This window comes from Vigna unguiculata, chromosome 10 (genome assembly GCF_004118075.2).
Source record: "Vigna unguiculata cultivar IT97K-499-35 chromosome 10, ASM411807v1, whole genome shotgun sequence".
Classification (NCBI taxonomy): Eukaryota; Viridiplantae; Streptophyta; class Magnoliopsida; order Fabales; family Fabaceae; genus Vigna; species Vigna unguiculata.
In genome coordinates, this window is record NC_040288.1 from 33,630,052 (window position 1) to 33,652,697 (window position 22,646).

The following is a 22,646-nucleotide window of genomic DNA, read 5'->3' on the forward strand; positions in this document are numbered from 1 at the left end:
TGATGAATTGATTAATGTCCTTGTTGTTAGTTGAGTAATTTTTTATAGACTTCTTTATCCCACTTTGTCTTCTATTTTGCGTATTCTGTTGTCTGAGCCCGGGTTCGAACCGGGGACCTCTAGTGTGTGAGACTAGCGTGATAACCAACTACACCACCCAAACCTTTTTAATAAGCAAATATAACCTTACGTCTAATTATTTTAAAGGTTTAATATCTAATTTTTTCCATATATTTGTTAAGTTCTGTTAATTTGGTTCTAATATTATTTTTGTTCAATTTGATCCTAATATTCGTCAACTTTGTTCAATTGAGTCATTTTCCCTAATAGCGTTAAAATAATTAACGGTGAATAGTACAGGTCGACAAAATAGCGTTACGTGGCAATGATATATGTGACGTGTGTTGTTTGAACTAATTTAAATGTATTTATATTATTATTTTTCAAATTGAAAATGTGAGAAATTTTTTCTAATGTTTGGTGCGTTTAGCGTTTCATACACGAGTGCGAGATTGAGGCATTTTGGTTCCAAAAGAAAGCAACTGGGTGAGCTGAAGGTGGTGGAATTCGTCGTCGTTTACAAATATTTGGCGAGTTCTAGTGAAGAGAGACAGAGTAAAGAATCAAAGAGGTGATTTTCATTTTCATTATGTTATTTCGTTTTCTTTTAAGGGTTCAGTGTTGAAGTGTGTTCTGTTGCTGTCAGATTTTGATGAATTGATTAATGTCCTTGTTGTTAGTTGAGTAATTTTTTATAGACTTCTTTATCCTACTTTGTCTTCTATTTTGCGTATTCTGTTGTCGGTATTGCTTCCCCACCTGCTCTCATTAAGTTGTTTCTGTTCTTTTTTTGTTTCACTCATTGTTTAACTTGTGAAACTTGCTTGACAATAGCATTGTTATTGAACTTGTGAAACATGTATGATATTTAGTGTTGTTATTGGGGTTGAAAAAATGAGCATTTTTCAATCTACTTTCTTAAACAGAATTTGAATGTTCTTTATATCAAAAAAAGAAAAAGTTAGTTTCATAAATTTTCACTAATATTAAAAGTGAAAAAAGAAGCAAATGTCTGAGCCCGGGTTCGAATTGAGGACCTCTAGTGTGTGAGACTAGCGTGATAACCAACTACACCACCCAAACCTTTTTAATAAGCAAATATAACCTTACGTCTAATTATTTTAAAGGTTTAATATCTAATTTTTTCCATATATTTGTTAAGTTCTGTTAATTTGGTTCTAATATTATTTTTGTTCAATTTGATCCTAATATTCGTCAACTTTGTTCAATTGAGTCATTTTCCCTAATAACGTTAAAATAATTAATGGTGAATAGTACAGGTCGGCAAAATACCGTTACGTGGCAATGATAAATGTGATGTGTGTTGTTTGAACTAATTTAAATGTATTTGTATTATTATTTTTCAAATTGAAAATGTGAGAAATTGTTTCTAATGTTCGGTGCGTTTAGAGTTTCATACACGAGTGCTAGATTGAGGCATTTTGATTCTAGAAGAAGGCAACTTGGTGAGCTGAAGGTGGTGGAATTCGTCGTCGTTTACAAATATTTGGCGATTTATGGTGACTAGAGACGAAGTTAAGCATCAAAGAGGTGAGTTTCAATTTCATCATGTTATTTCGGTTTCTTTTAAGGTTTCGGTGGTGAAGTGTGTTCTGTTGCTATTAGATTTTGATGAATTGATTAATGTCCTTGTTGTTAGTTGAGTAATTTTTTATAGACTTCTTTATCCCACTTTGTCTTCTATTTTGCGTATTTTGTTGTTGGTATTGCTTCCCCACTTGCTCTCATTGTGTTGTTTCTGTTCTTTTTTTGTTTCACTCATTGTTTAACTTGTGAAACTTGCTTGGCAATAGCATTGTTATTGAACTTGTGAAACATGTATGACATTTAGTGTTGTTATTGGAGTTGAAAAAATTAGCATTTTCAATCTACTTTCTTAAACAGAATTTGAATGTCCTTTATATCAAAGGAAGAAAAAGTTAGTTTCATAAATTTACAAATATTTGGCGAGTTCTGGTGACGAGAGACGGGGTTAAGCATCTTAGAGTTGAGTTTCATTTCCATCATGTTATTTCGTTTTCTTTTAAGGGTTCGATGTTGAGGTGTGTTATGTTGCTGTCAGATTTTGATGAATTGATTAATGTCCTTGTTGTTAGTTCAGTAATTTTTTATAGACTTCTTTATCCCACTTCTTTTCTTCTTTATTCATTTTTAATGCTTTCCTTTGTGGTCCCTCGGTAATTTAAGCATATTATTTTTCACAAGATTGTTACATATTTGTATGCATTGGTGTTTGAGATGTGTGATGGTAAATTCGAAGTTGGGGTCCACCATGGTGGAGAGTTTGAAGAAAATGGTGCATTTGCATGTACTGGTGGGGAAATTAGTAATTGGTCATGTGACCTTGATCGTTGGAGTTATTTTGGAGTGTTAGGTGTTGTTAGGGATATAGGGTATGTTGTTATTATGCAATTGTGGTATTATGTAGAGAAAATGTTGCTTCTAATGAAGGATGACAATGGGGTAATAAATATGGTCAACCTTGCCAAGCATTATGGTGAAGTTCTCTTGTATGTGGTGCATGGTAGCTCAGAAGCAGAACAATCTCCATGTGGTTTCTAACTTTGGTGATTTCTTATCACCTTTAACTATCCTATCACTTTTATTCATCACACCACTCACTTTCTACCTTCATTTTCATCTCATTCATACTTCATTAATATCTTCTCCACACAATGAAGTCTCAGATGTCTACTTCAACATGTCAAGAGTGCACCTACATACAGCTATCGTGGTATTCATGTTGGAGCTTGAATATGGCATGGTGGGTGCCACCTTGATGTTGAACGCCTCATAGTGGCATCAGAGCATTGGGGATTTGACTATGAAGCATCCCCACTCTAACCAAATGTTGCACATGAGGCATAATTACATTAATGGTTGGATGGTGATGGTCCATAATGTCCATTTTTACCTATTGTATTTGTTGTCCTAAATAAATCAACTACTTTCTACCTTTTATTTTATTTTATTCTCAAGTTTATTGTGTTTTGTATTATTTTGTATTTTAGTTGTTTTATGTTTGTTTTACCTCTAATCTCTTCTTTTAAGTATGTGAAATAAGTTAATAAGGATCAATTTTAGTGAAGGAAAACAAGCAAGAACTCAAGGAAGTATGTTTTGGACAAGAAAATATCAATTTGAAGCAAATACTCACGTTGGATCACTTCCCTGTATAGGGTTGAGCACCGCAACGCTGAGTGGTGGAAAAGTGGCACTAAGCTTCAGTTCATCCGAAAGAACTCGGGTTATCCTGTGGAAAATGGGGTTAAGTGATAGCGATGCTAATGTGTCAAAAATGAGTATTTAATCATGTTCTTCGGGGTTTTGGGGGATTTCCTCATGTTGCATGGTAGAGATTCACTTTTGGGTGCTTGAAGTAGGGGTGGCAAAATGGGCCAGTCCGGCACGTTTTGGCCCCCACCCGTTTGTGGTTCGTAAAAAAACGGGCCGGGTCGGGTTGGTCCGTCAAACAAAAATGGGTCAATTATCACAACATGTCCCGTATAGGACGGGCTAACGGGCCGGGTCAGGCTGGCCCATCCACTTTTTTATAATTTTTTTAATTTGTTTTCAATTTTTCAATTTTTTTTTAATTTTTTAAATTTGTTTATATTTAGATATAAATTATTATTATTAAAAGCATATTTAATCAAATAAAGTATTTTTTAAACTTTTAGTTGATTAGTTAATGTTTTTTATTAGATAAATTAAAATAATTATTAAATTTACATACTAAATTATTCAATTATAACTAATAATTGAAACTTAATTTATAGGTGTTAATGATTTAAATTACAATACTATTATATATTTACACATTTAAAAAATATAGTATAAAAAATTAATCTTTTTAATTACTTTTATTTTATTTTATTTTTTTAAGATGGGCCAACGGTCATGATGAGTTGACCTATACTTTAGTCTGTCAAGTTGACGAACTGGACGAGACGGGCTAGAATCGATTGACGAGTTGAAACCTTCAACCCAACCCATTTTGTCACCTCTAACTTGAAGAGCCTCTTGGAAGTTGTTAGGGTTGTTGGAAAACTCTTTCACTTTTTCTTGGATCTTCTCCTCTATCCATGATAGGTTTTTTCTTGTGGGATTAGAGAAGAAAATGGGTTGCGATTTGAAAATAAAGACGGCCCAATTATAATTGGTGAAATAATATAATAACTCAATATTGTAAATATAAACATATAGGATTCTTCACACCATTTTAAAAGCTTATTATTATTATTATTATTACAATTATTCAACTGCATTCAACATTTTTATTTCTAAACGTACCAAATCAGTTGCATTATTTGAACTTTTCGCAACCCCAAATTAATTTCTTTTTTCTTCATAAACTTCCAACTTCTGACAGAATGATGATGACAAGGAATCGTTCTTTCCCATATGCCTATTTCCAATTCAATTGGTGATCTTGTAATGGAAAAATTGCAATTTATAAAATAAAAGTTAGGTGAGATATTAATTCACCACTCAATAGGCTTTTTGAATACATTGGTACAACACACGATCCTTTTTACAGATACAACATATCCTACTTGTTTATACTCAAGTTATTTTATATACAATTGGTTGTCATGTCACCTTCATGCGACCATCAATTACAATGTTATGTTGGATACTCTTTCCCATGCATTACTTCTATTCCTGTTGAAACTACCAAAAACATAACCAATATTATATTAATTATTAAGTGTCACATAATTGCATTTTATCTTTTACTTTTTCATATTTGCGTGTAACAAATGTTTAAAATTATATACTTTCAGAATGTTGATTTTGGAACTTGCATCCTCATTGTTTCACAAACTCAAGTGTCTAATTAATTTAACATTTTAGAAGGTGGAAATGCGAGAAATTCATGTGAGTTAAGAGTTTTACTCAGAGATAAATAACATATAATGAAAAAAAAGATTACAAATTCAAAGTTTTTATGTTATAAATTAGAGGTGTTATTAACTTATTAGGTTTCTCATACATAAGTTTACTCATGATTTGAGACTTGATGATATTTTGAATTATAGAAATATATTTTGAACATATAAAATATATTAGTGATGTGCTATAGGTAAGAGTTTGTCATTTTATTTTATTCACGTAAATTGTGACAAAATATAAAATATTTACATTATTTCAATTTTAATTTTCTAAATATAAATAATAAGTAAATACATTTTTATAAAAAGACGGAAAAGTTTTCCAAAAACTAATTTAAATAAAAAAATATTAAACAATAATTTTAAAAAGACTCATTATATATTATATCTAAATGTATCGGTTATGTATCAACTTAATATGCCACTCGATGAGGAACTCAATATGAAAAAAAAAAAAAAACAGAAGTTTAAAGTTTGATTTATTCAAATTTATATGGAACATGAAAAGAGGGAGTGGTAAGTGTCCATTCCTTGAGGTGTCACATTAAATTTACACATGATGGAATTGCTAATAACAAAAGATGTGTAAAAAGTAGTTTCCATTGTATCATAACCCAAAAGCCCATTTGCTTCTCACCAAAAACAATATTAATTCTTTTAACATGGAATCTTTTTGTCTTTTGTTCAACTTGTTCATGCGTGTATAATAAACATATATGTGTATGATGTAAACAACTCTTCTGGGAAACGACAATTGAATGAAGAGGCAAATTGTTCAGAACACTAAACAAATTTCTTCCTTTTTTTCTCTGTTTTTAAGTATGGTCTTTCTGACTCATTGAGTTTAACTTTCAACAATATAATTGTTTTAATCACTTATAACAAATTAGTGTAACAATATTTTTATACTGTTAATACATTTTAATTAAATTTATACCCATCACATATCCTTAAATATTTGTAGGTAACTTGTCTCTTGCATGCATGTTTGAATTTTGTGGGACATATAACCAATTACGATATTGCACGAAAAATTGGTAGAGTGTCCAAATCAGTTGGGGTAAAAACAATTACTTAAGGGGTATCTTGCATTATATATAGATATATTGCTGTAAACTTTAAGTAAAGTAAATTTAAATTTATAATATATAAATAGATATGAATTTTATTTTATAAATTAATTTTGTAAAATTGAAGTTGAAGTTTATTTTTTTAACATCGTATTGGAGTATATTCTAGTTTGTCGAAATCATCCATTAATATTTAATCTTACGATGATATATATACAAATCGTAAAATGCTTTACATGAAAGTAATTTACTTTTGCCAAACGTAGCCTTAACAAAAGTAGTGCCCTCAAGATTGTTTAGTTTTTAATAGTTATTCTTTAAAAGTTTTCTATAGATAATAAGTTGTTGTTATAGATAAAACTAATAATAGTAATGTAATATACATGTCTGGTACTTGGTAGTGAGTGAGGTTTCCAGAAAGTCAGGTAGAATATTTTTCTTGAATAAAGTAAAATAGAATTTAAAAGATAATTTATTTGAGTATTAAAATGATGGTAAATAGTAGTTGATAATAATATATGATGTAGAATTTGATGATCACTGATCCCTGTTTGGCCCTGAATAGAGAAATAGGTAGGAAGTAATATAATAACTTAATAAGCAATTAGTTCACGAGTTGTTGAGAGAGACAATGAAAGCAGCCTCCACAAGATAAGGGTTTGTTTTCTTGTCATTAATTTAAGATTTTTAATTCGATGTGTTGACATTGTAAATGCCTTTTCTCTGCAATATCGTCATATGCTGAGAGATTTCTATGTACTGGCTGTGAAAATTGCATAATGGGAATGCTTTAAAGTTTGTAATGCAGCTAAAAAACAATGGATTAAAATAATGCAAACAATACAGTCACGAGACACTACAAAACAAATCACCTACCTTCCTCTCTTTCTCTCTGTGGCTCTGGCTGAGACTGTGCCTGCCATGTGTTTGAAACTTTGTTCTCAAATCTAACACACCTTTTCATCACATAAATCAGAGCCTTTAAGCAAAACCAAGTTTCCCAAACTCAAAAGTAAGCTCACTTTTCCCCCTTGTTCGTCAAAAAATGCTACCAACCTCCTCACTCAAGTATGTTCTTCTCCTCTTTTATTGTACTTTTTTTTCCTTTAACTTGTTAACCACTCCTGGCTGTGCCCTCAACATAGGAGCTGAAACCACTGGAGTAGCTGTCTCTGTGGTAATCTTCTTGTTTAATTTTTACAGCATCCAGTTCCAAACAAATTTATTAAGCGTTAACATATACGGCTAGTAGTTTTCCTAATTCTCTTTTTTTTTTTTATCTTTCATCTGCAGAGCAAAGAGTGCAGTAGACAATGTGAGTCAAGTTTCTGCTCAGGTACAAGACTGATCCTATGAGTGTTTTTCTTCTTATTTTTAAGATTTGGCTGATTGGATTAAGGTATAATTTGTTTAATAACACTTTGGAATTTGGAATGACAGTGCCTCCATTATTGAGATATGGCAAATACTGTGGACTTTTGTATAGTGGATGCCCTGGTGAAAAACCTTGTGATGGCCTTGATGCTTGTTGTATGAAGCATGATCAATGTGTGCAATCCAAAAACAGTGAGTTCTCTAATAGATTTTCAATTAAGACATCTTACATTATGATTTGAATTAGAGAAAGATTTGCTTGAATACTTCCAGTATCAGAATCTATCGGATCTGACATTTAGTAAGTGGGATCATCACGTCCCTTCACAGACTAGATGTTCAATTCAGTGTTCTTTTTTTTTTTTGTACCGCGTTTGTCTTTATTTTCATAGGTCCCGTATTATCTTAAAACTCAGTTTTGAATGATCCATGATTACTTATTTTGTACATAAAAAAACTGAATCTGTACTAAATTAGCTCTGATGGTAATGAACCATTGAAATAGATATGACAGGAAATTGAATCAGTGAGTGCAGTTGCTGTTGCAAGCACATGGCTTAGAAAATCGTTAGGATGGGCAGAGTGAGAATTAGAAAAGTGATTTAGGTAGTGTAGTCTAGCTTCTTGTTTACCTTCTCTTTTTTCTCAAAAAAAGGAAGTGGGTTTAAACACAATCTCTTATAAGTAAAATAACTTTTCCAATGAACTTATCCCAAAATTCAGAGTTTTTATGGAAATTTATTATAAAAGGTTCACTCGTGTAGAGCTGGACCAAACACTATATTAGAAGAAAAGGCAAAGTATGCATCTTTCTTAAGTCTAAAGTCTTGAATTAAAATGAAATAAAGATGACAGTTGATAGGGATTCTTTACTTAATTGCTTTTTATCAGTACACTAATGAATCCAGTAAATGCCATGAAGTTAATGAACATAAATAGAAACTAATCGTGATCTTTCATCTATTTACTTCTTTTTTGAATTACTGATTCTACTACCATAAGTTTGTAACGGAGCTTCCTTAGCCAACTTAGTTGGCTTGATTATGAAGATGACCCTCATTGCATCCCTTCTTCTACACTCGAACAACATGCATAAGAGGACATTCGAGTGATAATTACAACAAACAGTGAACTTTGCACCCCACAAAAATGATTATTGAACTATTTTTGTCGAATACTGAAATCTTGTAGACTAGTGTTATTGAACAGGAAAATCCAATTTTGCTTTATTGACTAAATGCGTATTTGGTTTTGTGTCAAATTGATGTAAAATTGATTAGAATTGATTTTCTAACACAAAATCAGAATGTGTTTGGTTTCTAAAATCAATTGAAGGGTAAAAAATTCATGTTAAATGAGAAACAATTAATTCTTGCTTCTGCGTCGAAGAATTGATCGATGTTGAACCAAACACATCCTAGGTGGGTTGGTTTTCCATCCGAGATTCACACTTTGTGTAAAATCACCTCAAAAGCAACTCTTGGTTGCGTTGGGGAATGTGGTAACTGTTGATTAATGATTGTGTTATGCAGATGACTACCTAAGCCAAGAATGCAGCCAAGCATTGATAAACTGTATGAATAGCTTCAAGAACTCGAGGGCTCCTACATTCAAAGGAAACACGTGCAATGTGGATGATGTCGTTGAAGTAATACATGTTGTTATGGAAGCCGCTTTACTGGCTGGAGGGATTCTCCACAAGCCCTAGAGAGAAACATTGTTTGTCTGTCTATCTGTCATGTCTAAGCTAAGAACAGATATTTTCTCGTTCTTCCTATTGTTTTTAGTTGCTCTCTTACCAAATTAATCAAACTTTAATGCTTTATTTTATTTGTTCACAACCAATGTACTCTGTTCGCACACTCTTGTTATTAGGTAAAGTATGCTTAGTCATTCTTGTGATCCCCCACCTCCTTCAAATGTACACTGCAAACACATTTTTTGTTTCTACGGTTTTCCTTGTGATGGAATTAGTTTCACTTTTTCAAAGATTCCTTTAAAGTTCTCAATGATTACTATTTTCATATATATAAACTATAAACAAATAAAGGTAAGCATGGCTAAGCCAACTCCATCTTCAAAAGTAAATTTGAACATCAAAGTTCATGAAGCAAACTTTCTTTTCTACAATTTTGTTTGTTTGGTGATTGTGTCCAACACCAGTAATTTTGTATAGATCTGCCTGCTGGTAGAGAATACAATTCAAATGCTGAGTAAGCGAAAGGTCAGGATACTAAGTTTGTAAAGGTATCACTAAAGCAGAACTTTAGTAAGCAAAAAATTAATTACATGATATATCCCATCGATAATGATATTTTCTTCTTCCAAAAGCTTGGCCTAAACAGAATCCATTGCCGCTTCTTGAGAAATCTGCAAGAGTGGAACCTTTCTTCTTCCCACATCAACTTTTCATTTTCCTTTTTAGAAAACCGGAACATCTTTTAGGATTCTTAAATTTTTTTTAATGCATATTAAACATCTAAAATTTAACTTCACTTCTTACTTTATTTCTAACAGAGAATTTTATTTTGCTACTCACACAGTAACTCTATAAAACCAAAAGATAGTTCCTTCTCCCATTCTCACATTCAATCCAGTCTAGCTCTCTTATCACCAATTCACTCGACATATTTCATAGGTGTTTTTCTTCAAGGTTTTTCTGTGTATCTAACCACCATCAAATTCCAAAATTTATCTATACATCTTTATTCTGTGTGAATATCTACTGGCTAGTCATCGGTTTTTATTTATTTTTTCTAAGTGAATATTAACATTTGCTCTCTTCTTTCAGAATGAAATTTCAAGTTCCTGAAACGGAGAATAACAACAAAAAATCTAGACTAATTTTTAAGAAGTTTCTGTGGAGGATCAACAATTTCTCTGAAGTGAATCGCGGACGGTTTTGCTCTGGCAAATATATACTTGATGACATTGGATGGTGATTTATTGAAATTTTGTTTACTGTTCATACTTATGATATTATCTTCTCTTGTTTGCTTTAATAAGTGTTTTAACCTTGTTTTTAGTTACATCACTATCTACCCAAATCAGGATATTCAGGATTACTTGGAGATTTATTTACAAGCTGACATGAATTGCGCTAATTTACCTAAAGACGGGAAAAAACCTGCACATTTCAATCTGGCTTTAGTTAACCAGGTTAATGACAAAATGTCTATAACAAAAGGTATTTTTCACCCTTTAGTCTTTCTAAATTTTTTGTTTTTTTTGTTTTTTTGTCTAGGTAGACTCTGTAATTCATTTAAAAATCAATTTTATTTTTAAAAGTTAGGAGAGGAGATATTTGATAGAAAAATCTAATTATGATCTATTTCGACCTTAATGAGTGTATTCTTTTTAATCCAAAAAACCTAACAAATGGGTATATGAATTTTCCAGGATATGAATTTGAGTTTAGTTCAAATGTCTCTTATTGGGCTCTCGATGGTACCTTGACTTTTAATGATCTTTATAAGCCTAGTTGTGGGTTTATTGTGAATGATACTGTAATGATTGAAGTTGAAATTTTTACCACCAAATATGTGTATGAAAATGAAGAATATCAGCCTGTATGCAAGATTGATGACAACCACAACAATCCTTTATTGCATAAAATGTTCACAAGCTCATTTGAAAATATAGAGCAAACTTTTATTCCACTGATAGAAGAAGTATGTTTGCAACATCCCTCACTTATTTTAAGTCAAGAGAAAAGAAGTATTAGGTTTAGTGAATGGGCATTCACAGCATTGGGTCGAGTTCTTTATTTTCTCAAGACTAAAAAAGTAAAAGATATGAACGATGAAGCATGTAATCATCTCCAAATTCTCTGGGATGAACTTAAGACATGTGGATTTGATTTAACGTGGTTAGAAGTTCATGTTGAATCTGCCTTGAATGCGAAAAGATCCAAAGAGAATGTTGATTGGATTAGAAAAAATGTGAGTGATTTAAAGTTAAGAACAGAAAAGTTGAAGGCAAAGTGGATTCGAAGAGAGAAAGAACTTGGAATGGCAATTATGAAGTTGAAGAAAGCAGAAGAAAGATTTGAAGAGTCAATTTGGATTTCAGATTAGGATATTGAAGATACATATTCATATGCTGTTTAGCTTCAACAATGTTGACTTGGGGATGAATGATTATATATTATTACAATTTATGATAATTTTGGTTGTAGGTATTAGTAATTTGGTTTTTCAAATTAACATGTTAGAATTCATTTTAATTTTTGATTTTTTAAATTTTAAGAAATTCTTAATTTTATTTTCAAAATTTACTTTTCACAATTTTTAATTTATTTTTATAAAATAAAAGGGGTGTGTAGTTTTTTTGTTCTTATTTTTAATATACATGGACATATTTATTTCATTTTAAGTATTTATACTTAAGTTACATTAACTTTTGTATCTTCCTATGTAAGTTATTTGTGAGGTATAATCAAATTCTGAAAGAAAATCAGGTTTTGGACAAAATCTTAAAGAAAAATGGAAGAGAAAGAAAGGGTGATGGAAAAGGAAGAAAAAACAAAATAACAATGATGGCTTCACAGATTAATAAAGTTTAATTATTTAACTTTTAAAGGCATGTACCTCTACACTTTTAATTTTTATATTGAACAAATAAATGAGGCTTTCGACCTTCACAAAGTTTATAAAAAAGATAAATTCAAATATTTATTAAATTTTGAAATCTAATTGATCGATTAATAAATTACAATATAAAAGGCAAATTTAACAAAATAAATATAAAAAATAATGTGACAAAGTAAAACTCATAAAAATTAAATTAAATTAAAATCCTATAGAATAAATCATACAATATGGACATCCTAGTATTTTTAAAGTAAAAATAAAAATTTATCAACATTTGAGCAAAAGTCGTATTGTAAAAAAGTTTAGAATCTAAAGAAGTGATTTAAAATATTATTAAAACAAAAGTTAAATAAGATATTAAAAGAATAAAAAATAGTGTAATGTGGTCTTACACTAGTTTCCAAAAGCTTGGCTTAAACAGAATCTTTCCGTCTTCCAAAATCACCTTTTCATTTTCATTTTCGTTCTTAGAAAACTGGAATATCTTTTCATATTCTTGAATCGTTTTAATGCATATTAAACTTCTAGACGGATGTGGGGCAAATCTTCACTCTGACAAATTTATACTCAATGGTTTTACATGGTACTTTAAATAAATTTTGTTCATTATTTATACTTTTAATATTATTTTTCTTTTGTTTGTTTTAGTAAGTGTTTTACTTTGGTTTTAGGTACATCGTTATTGTTCTACCTCGCGACACTTGTGATTACATGGAATTTTATTTAGATGCGGATAAAGATGGTGCTAATTTACCTCAGGGTTGGAAAAAAACTGCAAATCTCAATTTGGCTTTAATCAACCAGATTAACGACAGGATGACGATAAGAAAAGGTATTTTTTATACTATGGTTTTCAGAAACTTTAAGTTTATGTATACTGTTTCTTGACAAAGTAGACTGTGTAATATTTAAAAACTAACTATATCGTAGATTTTCTACCAGTAATTTAAAGATGCCAAAATCTTATTTTTAAGTTTAAATAAATTTGAGGAGACTAAATCTATTAAAAATTTGTTTATATTATATTTATAAAATTTGGGAGATCATTGAATTATTTTGTTAAGTTATATGATGAATAATATTGGTATAACTATTGATTTGGTTCTACAATTTTTTTATTTTGTTCAATTTAGTTCTTGAATTTTTAGAAGATTTAATTTGGTATTTTTATTTTTTGAAAGTAGATCAATTTAGTACTATACTGAATACACTTGATCAATGAAACATTAATCGAGAGACTAAAATGATGTTAACTACATCCAATAAACAAACAATCCAATTAACAATTTCATCCATGATTTTATTGCACAGTGACATCTCACTAATATACAAACGACGTTAACTGGAATCTAATGGAAAGTACTAAACTGAACCACTTTAAACAATAAGAGTACCAAATTGAATATTCAAAAACTCCGAGATCAAATTGAATTTTCCAAAATTTTGGAAACTAAATTGAACCAACTCAAAAACTTAGGTACCAAATCAATAATTATACCAATAATATTTTATTATGTTTTGTGGGAGTGTAGATTTTGGGTTGAGGAATATAATTATGATTTGTTTTAACCTATCTAACCCTTTGTTGTGTGACTTTTTCAGGATTTGAAATTGAGTTTAGTGCAAAGGCCTATTTTAATGGTATGGTAAATATGTTATCTTGGATTGAATTAAATAAACCTGACAGTGGGTTTATTGTGAATGACACTTGTGTAGTTGAAGTTGGGATTTTTGTCACCAAATTTGTGGATGCTAATGACGAATATCATTCTGTTTGCAATATTGATGACAACCCTACAAATGATTATTGGGTATCAGAGTATTAGCACAAGTACTCACAACCAAAATAAAAGATGAAAATAAAGGAACAAAAATAGATAATAGGCAATGAATATAATTTATTCAATGAAAGGAAAAATTACAAACCATTCTCTCTAATCCCAAGGAGAAAACTATGACAACTCCTCTTTTGAAAATAGGAAAAACTAATACAAGGAGAACCTTAAAGGAGAAACTAACATTCTCTCTTAAAGGAGAAACTAATATTCTCTCTTAATTCTTCTCTCAAGCAAATAAAGCAAAAAGGAATAGAAAAGGGAGAAACTTTGAGATGATTTCCTAAGGAAACACTGTACTCCTTTTATAACATTAAAAGTAAGCCCCAAAGTAAGTTCCCATCGATGTAAGACTTCTTTTCTCACAATCTCCCACTTGAAGATTTTGATGAAATTAATCAAATCTTCACACCATGCTTTATTCTCTGCCTTCATGTTATTTGTTCTTCTGATAGACTTTAGTAGGATCGAATCCACGTAGACTTCATTGACACATAGTTCTGATCCTCCAAAACGCAATGCAACACCCGAGGTTCCTTTTAAGGACCTCTTGTCAATACTTCACTGCTCTCCACCAAACCTGCCATGAACCTACTAACCACTCCCACTGCTTGTGCAATGTCTGGTCTTGTACACATCATAGCATTCATAAGGTCGTCCACCACCGATGCACTCGATACTCGAGACTTCTCCATCCTCTCTGCTTCACTGCTAGGACTGATACGTGAGGAACAATTGATAGAAAGTGGGGTAGAAATTGGCTTGCAATCTTGCATGTTGAAGCGCCGCAAGATTATCAGTAAGTATTTATTTTGAGAAAGCCAAACCTTCCTATCTTTTTTGTCTCGGTGAATTTGCATCCCTGAAATCCTTGTTTGCTGGTTCCAAGACCTTTTTATACTCCCTAGCCAATTGTGCCTTCAATTCTTGGATTTGAACTTTGTTGGGGCCTACCTCCAACATGTCATCCACATACAACATCAATGGTCTAAACATCAGTTTGTTGTAACCGAGGCTTATGAAGGAATCAAATCTCTGGTACGAACATTTGAGCGCCCTCTTTAAACCGTACTAAGATTTGTTCAACCATGCAAACCAAGTTTTCTTGTTCTTTAACGCCTTCTGGTTGGAGCATCATTTCATTTCTGCTTAACAATAACCTTGTGGGTAGTGGGACCCACAGGTGGTACCCCTTCACATTGTTAGCATAGCCCAAGCACTTAATTTTCCCCAGTTTCAAGCTCTACTCGTGCTTTGGATTCCTTGAACTGGTAACAACACATTTGACTTCCTCTTGATGTAGTACACCCACAATCTCCTGGAGTAAACTTTAATTCTCCTAGTGATAACTCTGGTGATTCCCTTACATTAGAATAAATCGAGTCTTCTTGTGTTTTCCTTTTTCCTGGTAGTTAAACTAGTAATCTGCGATCTATGACTATGTTTGTTGGCTTACCACACAGTGCTCGCGTAGAGATAAAACAACCTTCTTGAGCCCGAGTAAAAGATTACGTTCTGCCTGGATTTGCAAACTTCGCTCTAACTTATACCCAAGTTTACGATGTCACATCAACATTGCTTCTTCTTGACTCGTCGATGCAATCATTGCATTAGCATCTTGCAACGTATCTCCAAAAGCACATACACATCTGCCATAATCTTCTGAGCTTTCATGACTTACCAGATCTCTCCTCTTCTTCACAGAATATCTTCGTCCTCCGAGGTATTTGCCATACAACCTTGTGAGGTTGATGCCTCAGAGTTCTTTCCTCCATTCTTCAAATGCCAACAATCTTTCTTCACATGCCCTCTTTTGCCACAATGGTAGCATTTGAGATGTTTCTTACTTTGATATCTATCATGAGACTGACTCCCACTAGATCCACGTTTTGTTGATCTACCTCCCGTCATCACCAAAGCTTCTATTTGCCTTGCACTTTCTACCATATCCTCTTTGTTCTTTCGCTTGGATTCTTCTTCAAGAACAGCTCCGGCAACATCCTCAAAGCGTAGGAGGTCAATAATGTTGTAATTTGTAATGTTGATGACAAGTTGATCATACGAATCAGGTAAACTATGTAGTAGAAGCTCCGCACGTTCATTTTCAATTATGTTGAAATCTGCCGCTGAAAGTTGGGCAAACAATGTATTAGATTGTTGATGTGGTTTGTCACCGATGTAGACTCACTCATTCGAAGAGTATAGAGTTTTCTCTTCAAGTATATTCTTGTATGAAGTGACTTAACCTCGTACAGGCTTGTGAGAGTATCCCATATCTCCTTCGCTGTAGTCTTCTCCGCAATGCTGGATAAAACCGCATCTGCCAATGCTAAGTGCAAATTTGCTATAGCATTGTTATCTATTTCCTTCCACTTTTTATCTGTAATGCCCTCGGGTTTTTCTTCAATTGCTTCTAGACAGTTGTCCTTTCTCAAAATTACCTTCATCTTCAGTTTCCACAATGAGAAAATTTTCCCATTGAACCTCTCTATCTCGTATCTTGTTGTCATGGCTTTAAAACAGACTTATGCACTTCTCACTATGAATAGTACTGTCTACTGGAACAATGGAGGCAGACCGTGAACCAGTGCACCAGGTAATTCCCAGGAAAGAGAGGTAGGTCACTAATGGACACGCTTAAGTACCAAGTCTTTCCTAGCCAGAACTTTCATAGACATGCACTTTCACACTACCACACTTTATCCACTATCACAACACTATTCTAATGACAATAGCAGCGGAATATAATCACACGAACCAACAGCTCTGATACCACTGTTGGGTATCAGAGTACTAGCACAAGTACTCACAACTAAAATAAAAGATGAAAATAAAGGAACAAAAATAGATAATAGGCAATGAATATAATTTATTCAATGAAAGGAAAAATTACATACCATTCTCTCTAATCCCAAGGAGAAAACAATGACAACTCCTCTCTTGGAAATAGGAAAAACTAATACAAGGAGAACCTTAAACCTTAAAGGAGAAACTAACATTCTCTCTTAAAGGAGAAACTAATATTCTCTCTTAAAGGAGAAACTAATATTCTCTCTTAATTCTTCTCTCAAGCAAATAAAGCAAAAAGGAATAGAAAAGGGAGAAACTTTGGGATGATTTCCTAAGGAAACACTGAACTCCTTTTATAACATTAAAAGTAAGCCCCAAAGTAAATTCCCATCGATGTAGGACTTCTTTTCTCACAATGATAATGATATTTCTTCTTTTCATGATATGTTCAGAAGCTCATTTAAATTTATGGAGCAAAATTTTGTTCCAGTATTAGAAGATGTATGTTTACAAGTTCCCTCCCTTGTGGTGAGTCAAGAAAAGAGAAGTTGGAGGTTTACTCATTGGGCATTTACAGCTTTGGGTCGAGTTCTTCATTTTCTAAACACTAAAAAGATGGAAGATATGGACGAAGAAGCGTGTAATCATCTTCAAAGTTTATGGGATGAAGTTAATGCATTTGGGTTTGATTTGACTTGGTTAGAATTTCATGTTGAATATGCTTTGGAAATGAAAAGTTATAAAGAGAATGATGCTATGGATGTGAAAAAGGTGAAGGAGAATATAGATGCATTAGAGATTGAAACAAATTGGTTGAGAAAAGTAGTGATAAGTAAGGAGAAAGAACTTGAAATGGCAGGAAGGAACTTGATGAAAGAAGAGCGCTTTGAAGAGAACAAAAACAATTTTGATAAGAAATTAGGATATGAAACTTATTAGTAAATTAATCTATCGCTTTGAAGAGAACAAAAACAATTTTGATAAGAAATTAGGATATGAAACTTATTAGTAAATTAATCTATACAGAGTACTTGTTTTTTTTTTTATGAATTTCTTAATCAATGGATGGAAAAATTAGTTTAATTTTACTCTTTCTTTTTATTCGGTGTGGGATTTTAAGAGTGTTGTGAAAATAATTCATGAATCAGAATGTTAACCTGTTTTTAGAATGACATGATAACATGATTCTCATTTTTTTACTCTCATCTTTTACTTCTTAATGTGGTTTAGTATAGGTCATCGATTAATGTACCATTATATTTTTTGAATGAATCAATGACACATACTAAACCATGTCATAGAGTAAAAGATAAGAATAAAAAACATAGAGTCAAACTATAATTTTTCGTTTTTAAATCTACATTTGTTTTCATCCCAGAATTCTATTTTCACCTTCTACAATCAATTTAGTTAGTGCGTGTTGATATCAATTTTATTTCACACAAAATTAATTTAAATGTCAAAAAATCACGTTTAAAGAGAAATAATTAACACGAATTAATTCAACCACAAAATCAATTATAAAAGTATAACCAAACACATTCTTAATTCTAATGAAAATAGAAATAACAAAATTTATAAAATTTGAGTATGTTCTTTTAGATCAAGAATACCTTCCAGATAATTTTTAGATGCACCATACTCAAAATTCATCAAGTTGATTTTGCTCGTGCAAGTGGATCAATGATATCAACTATTGACGAAGCATGAAAAAAGTTGATGTCTTTTTTTGAGATGAATATGCTACAACTATTTGTAATTACTATTACAATTGTGATTTTTTATTTTGCTCTTTAATTAATTTTTTAAAATTGATTGCATAAAATGTCACTGATATTACAATGAACAAGAAAAATCGTAAAGGAAATAATTCTACTATAGCATTCCCTCTTCTAAGTTACTTTTGTTGTGTGTAATTTCGACTTTAGCATCCGGCTCTCTATATATCTCTCAATTTTTATAAAATGTTTGTATTAAAATAAAGGCTTAAATATATATTTGGTCCCTATTTTTGTTGATTTTATTCAATTTGGTCCCTATTTTCGTTTTATGTTCAATTAGATCCTCATTTTCGTCAAATTGTGATCAATTTGGTCCTTTTCACTAACGGTGTTTAAATAGTTAACGTTTTTGAACAGTACATGCCACGTGTCAGCTCCTGGTTTTTTTTAATTTTTTTTTTGATTTTTTTTTAATTTTTTTAATTTTTTTTAATTTTTTTTTAATTTTTTTTAATTTCAAAAAAATGGTCCACGTGTCAAGTCATAATTGTGCCACGTGTCAGTTTGTGGTAGTATTATTTTTTTTGTTCAATTTAGTCCCTATATTCGTTATTTTTGTTCAATTTAGTCTGACACTAAATTTAATATCTTTTATACAAATTATATTAATATCTTTTCTAAAATTGATCTTTAAATTTATTATTTTTTAAATTCAATTATAAATTATTAAATTTAATTATAAATTGAATAAATTCTTATATTTAATTTCTAAATAGAATATAATTATTTAAAATATTATGAAAATATAATTATTAATTTTTTTTCTAATATTTATATTCTAAAATATTTTTAAAATTGATATATAAAAATATTTTAAATATTCAAAATATTTTAGAAAAATAAACTAATATTTGTAAAATTAACATTTACATATAAAATATTTTAGATTTTAATATCTAAAATGCAATAAAAATATTAAATACTTTAAATTTAAATGTAAATTTTACAAATGTTAATATATATTTTTAAAATTTTAATAATTATATTGTAATAATATTTAAATAATTATATTTTAATAATATTTAAATAATTATATTTTAATAATATTTAAATAATTATATTTTATTTAACAATTGAATCTAAGAATTATATTCAATTAACAATTAAATATTATAATTTATAATTAAATTTAAAAAATAAGTAATAATAATGTCAATTTTAAAAATTAAATGATTCTATTTTCACAAAATTTGGGACTAAATTAAACAAAAATAACGAATATAGGAACTGAATTGAACAAAAATAACGAATATAGGGACTAAATTGAACAAAAAAAAAATACTATCAGAAATTGACACGTGGCACTGACATTGACACGTGGCACAATTGTGACTTGACACGTGGACACTTTTTTTGAAATTAAAAAAAATTAAAAAAAATTAAAAAAAAATTAAAAAAAATTAAAAAAAAATCAAAAAAACCAGGAGCTGACACGTGGCATGTACTGTTCAAAAACGTTAACTATTTAAACACCGTTAGTGAAAAGGACCAAATTGACCACAATTTGACGAAAATGAGGACCTAATTGAACATAAAACGAAAATAGGGACCAAATTGAATAAAATCAACAAAAATAGGGACCAAATGTATATTTAAGCCTAAAATAAAAATTACAAAAAAAAATCAAGCAATGTCACAAGGTAAGATTCATAAAAATTAAATTAAGATCATATAGAATAAATCATGGAATAGGGATATCCAAATATTTTTAAAGTAAAAAAAAAAAAATTTTATCAACATTTGAAAAAAAAAGTCGTATTGTAAAAAAATTTAGAATCTAAAGAAGTGATTTAAAATCTTAAATGACATTATTATTAAAGCAAAAGTTAAATAAGATATTAAAAGACTAAGAAAATAGTGTAATGTGTTCTTACACTAGTTTCCAAAAGCTTGGCTTAGACAGAAGTTTTTCGTCTTCCAAAATCTGCAGCAGCATTGAATCTTTTCGTCTTCCAAAATCACCTTTTCGTTTTCCTTACTAGAAAACTAGAACATCTTTTTGGATTACACGCTCGTGGGTAGACTTGGTAGCTTTTTGAAATTTAGGATTTATTTGTCCAAATTTTCATTCCCGCTCGTGGTTCCTTCGTTGATAGATTGGGGTTTTTCATGAGTAATGTCTTCAGGTATGGTTTTCCCCTCCGTTGTCGTATGTGTATTGTGTTGGTTGGTTTCGTGTGTTTATATTTAGGTTAATTTTGTTGGATTTGTGTAGTTTCTGCTTTGAAGTTTCTGTTTTTGGGTACGATTTTTGGGTGAAGATTGTGTTAAATAGGTTTGATTTCAGTATTTTTGCTGTGAATGTGTTTCTTATGGTGAAGTTTGTAGCATTTTTGGGTGTTTTGTTATCCTTCCGGTTGCGGTATCCACAAAATTTGGAAGATAGGTTCTCTTCTCCATCCAATGCTACACTTTCCTGGCCCTGGGAGTTGAGTTTATCATATTCAGTTTTGTCCTCTATGGAACAATTGTTTTGTTTCTGCTTCTCATTGTTTCATAATTATTGGTGAATTGATATTGCGGTGTTTTTTAATTTGTTGTGTCGTTATTTTTTCAAGTGTCAACTTTATTCAGCTACTTACACAGTAACTCTATAAACCAATTCCTTCTCTTTCACTCAGTCGAGCAACTATATCTCATAGTTTATATTGAAGATCTTTTTGTGTGAGCATCAAACCACCCTAAAATTTCAAAATTTATCTTCACATATTTACTCTTTTTGTGTGAATATCTACGGGGGAATTATCAGTTTTTATTTTTTTTTCAAATGAATATTAACATTTTGTTCCTTAGTTCAGATATGAATTTGCAGGTTACTGAAATGGAGAATAACAACAGAAGGCCTAAACTGATGTTTGAAAAGTATACGTGGAAGATCAATCACTTCTCTAAATTGAATCCGGAAGAAGAACTTCTCTCTGACAAATTTCGACTCAATGATTTTACATGGTGCTCTATTGAAATTTTGTTCTTCTGATTTTTGATTTATTTTTTTCTTTTTGTTTGTTTTAGCAAGGGTTTAGCTTTGATTTTAGGTACATTGTTATCTGTCCACCTGGAGACATTCATGATTACTTGCAAATTTATTTAGAAGCTGACAAGGATTGTGCTAATTTACCTAAGGACTGGAAAAAAATTGCAAATTTCAATTTGACTTTAATCAATCAGGTCAATGACAGATGGAGCGTAAGAAAAGGTATTTTTTGTACTTTGATCTTTTTAAATTTTATGTTTATGCTAACTGTTTTTGTCAAAGTAGACTCCGGACTATGTTTAGAAACCAACTATATCAAATTTCATGATAATGATATGCTTTGTGAGAGAGGAGAGATTTTGTGTAGAGGAATTAAATTACAATTTGATTTGAACTTATTGAGTCTATTATTCATAATCCAAAATATCTAACCCTTTAGCATGTGACCTTTTCAGGGTTTGAATTTGAGTTTAGTGCAGATGACTACTATGATGGTCGGAGTAATTTCTTGTCTTTCCGTGAATTTAATAAACCTGGAAGTGGGTTTATTGTGAATGATACCTGTGTTGTTGAAGCTGGGATTTTTGTCACCAAGTACGTGTATGTTAATGATGAATATCAATCTGTTTTCAAGATTGATGACAACCCTCCAAAAGATAATGATAATTCTTCCTTCCATGAAATGTTCATACACTCGTTTAAAAATATAGAGCAAACTTTAATTCCACGATTAGAAAGAGTATGTTTATATGTTCCCTCCCTTGTGGTGAGTCAAGAGAAGAGAAGTTTTAGGTTTACTGAATGGGCATTTACAACTTTGGGTCAAATTCTTCATTTTATGGGCACTAAAAAGTTGAAAGATATGGATGATGAAGCATGTAATCATCTTCAAATTCTATGGGATACTGTTAATACATTTGGGTTTGATTTGAGTTGGTTAGAAGATGATGTTGAAGATGCCTTGTTGTGAGAAGTTATATAGAGGAAGATGCTATGGAGGTAAGAATGGCTCAGGAGAACGTAGATGCTTTAGAAATTGAGACAAAGGTGCTGAGAACAGCATTGATCGAAAGAGAGACTGAACTTGAAATGGCAAAAAGGAACCTGGTGAAAGCAGAAGAACAATTTGAAGAGAGAATGGACAATTTGGATAGTGTATTAGGATATGGAGGCACATTGATATGATAAATTAATCAAAGAATTGACTGGAAGTACTTGTATTTTGATGAATATTTTAAACAATAGTTGGAAAAA

At 30.9% G+C, this 22,646-nt stretch overlaps 3 protein-coding genes and 2 non-coding genes across 7 annotated transcripts; 3 read left to right on the top strand and 2 right to left on the bottom strand.

Moving 5' to 3' along the window:
• Nucleotides 1-89: 89 nt before the first annotated feature.
• On the bottom strand, nucleotides 90-163 carry TRNAV-CAC. The gene has a single exon. It is a non-coding gene; the product is annotated as a tRNA-Val (tRNA).
• Nucleotides 164-1,069: 906 nt separating this feature from the next.
• TRNAV-CAC lies at nucleotides 1,070-1,143 on the bottom strand. Its single transcript has one exon. It is a non-coding gene; the product is annotated as a tRNA-Val (tRNA).
• Nucleotides 1,144-6,777: 5,634 nt separating this feature from the next.
• On the top strand, nucleotides 6,778-11,545 carry LOC114167512 (phospholipase A2-alpha). 2 transcript variants are annotated; one of them, XM_028052610.1, is made up of 7 exons: nucleotides 6,778-7,114; nucleotides 7,192-7,223; nucleotides 7,340-7,382; nucleotides 7,487-7,612; nucleotides 8,953-10,358; nucleotides 10,447-10,607; nucleotides 10,820-11,545. In XM_028052610.1, the coding sequence occupies exons 5-7, from the start codon at nucleotides 10,213-10,215 to the stop codon at nucleotides 11,494-11,496; spliced, it is 984 nt and encodes a 327-aa protein (XP_027908411.1). In that variant the 5' UTR covers nucleotides 6,778-7,114; nucleotides 7,192-7,223; nucleotides 7,340-7,382; nucleotides 7,487-7,612; nucleotides 8,953-10,212; the 3' UTR covers nucleotides 11,497-11,545. The 2 variants fall into 2 exon arrangements, with proteins under 2 accessions (XP_027908411.1, XP_027908412.1); XM_028052611.1 differs by lacking the exons at nucleotides 10,447-10,607; nucleotides 10,820-11,545 and having other exon boundaries at nucleotides 6,887-7,223; nucleotides 8,953-9,368.
• A 4,868-nt stretch (nucleotides 11,546-16,413) lies between these two features.
• Nucleotides 16,414-17,576, top strand: LOC114165574. The gene is made up of 2 exons (XM_028050162.1): nucleotides 16,414-16,463; nucleotides 17,090-17,576. Exons 1-2 carry the CDS (start codon nucleotides 16,414-16,416, stop codon nucleotides 17,574-17,576), a joined length of 537 nt encoding a protein of 178 aa, XP_027905963.1.
• Nucleotides 17,577-20,274: 2,698 nt separating this feature from the next.
• LOC114167322 (MATH domain and coiled-coil domain-containing protein At2g01790-like) lies at nucleotides 20,275-22,646 on the top strand. 2 transcript variants are annotated; one of them, XM_028052381.1, is made up of 4 exons: nucleotides 20,275-20,544; nucleotides 21,217-21,367; nucleotides 21,454-21,614; nucleotides 21,848-22,646. In XM_028052381.1, exons 1-4 carry the CDS (start codon nucleotides 20,535-20,537, stop codon nucleotides 22,360-22,362), a joined length of 837 nt encoding a protein of 278 aa, XP_027908182.1. In that variant the 5' UTR covers nucleotides 20,275-20,534; the 3' UTR covers nucleotides 22,363-22,646. The 2 variants fall into 2 exon arrangements, with proteins under 2 accessions (XP_027908182.1, XP_027908181.1); XM_028052380.1 differs by having other exon boundaries at nucleotides 20,276-20,544; nucleotides 21,212-21,367.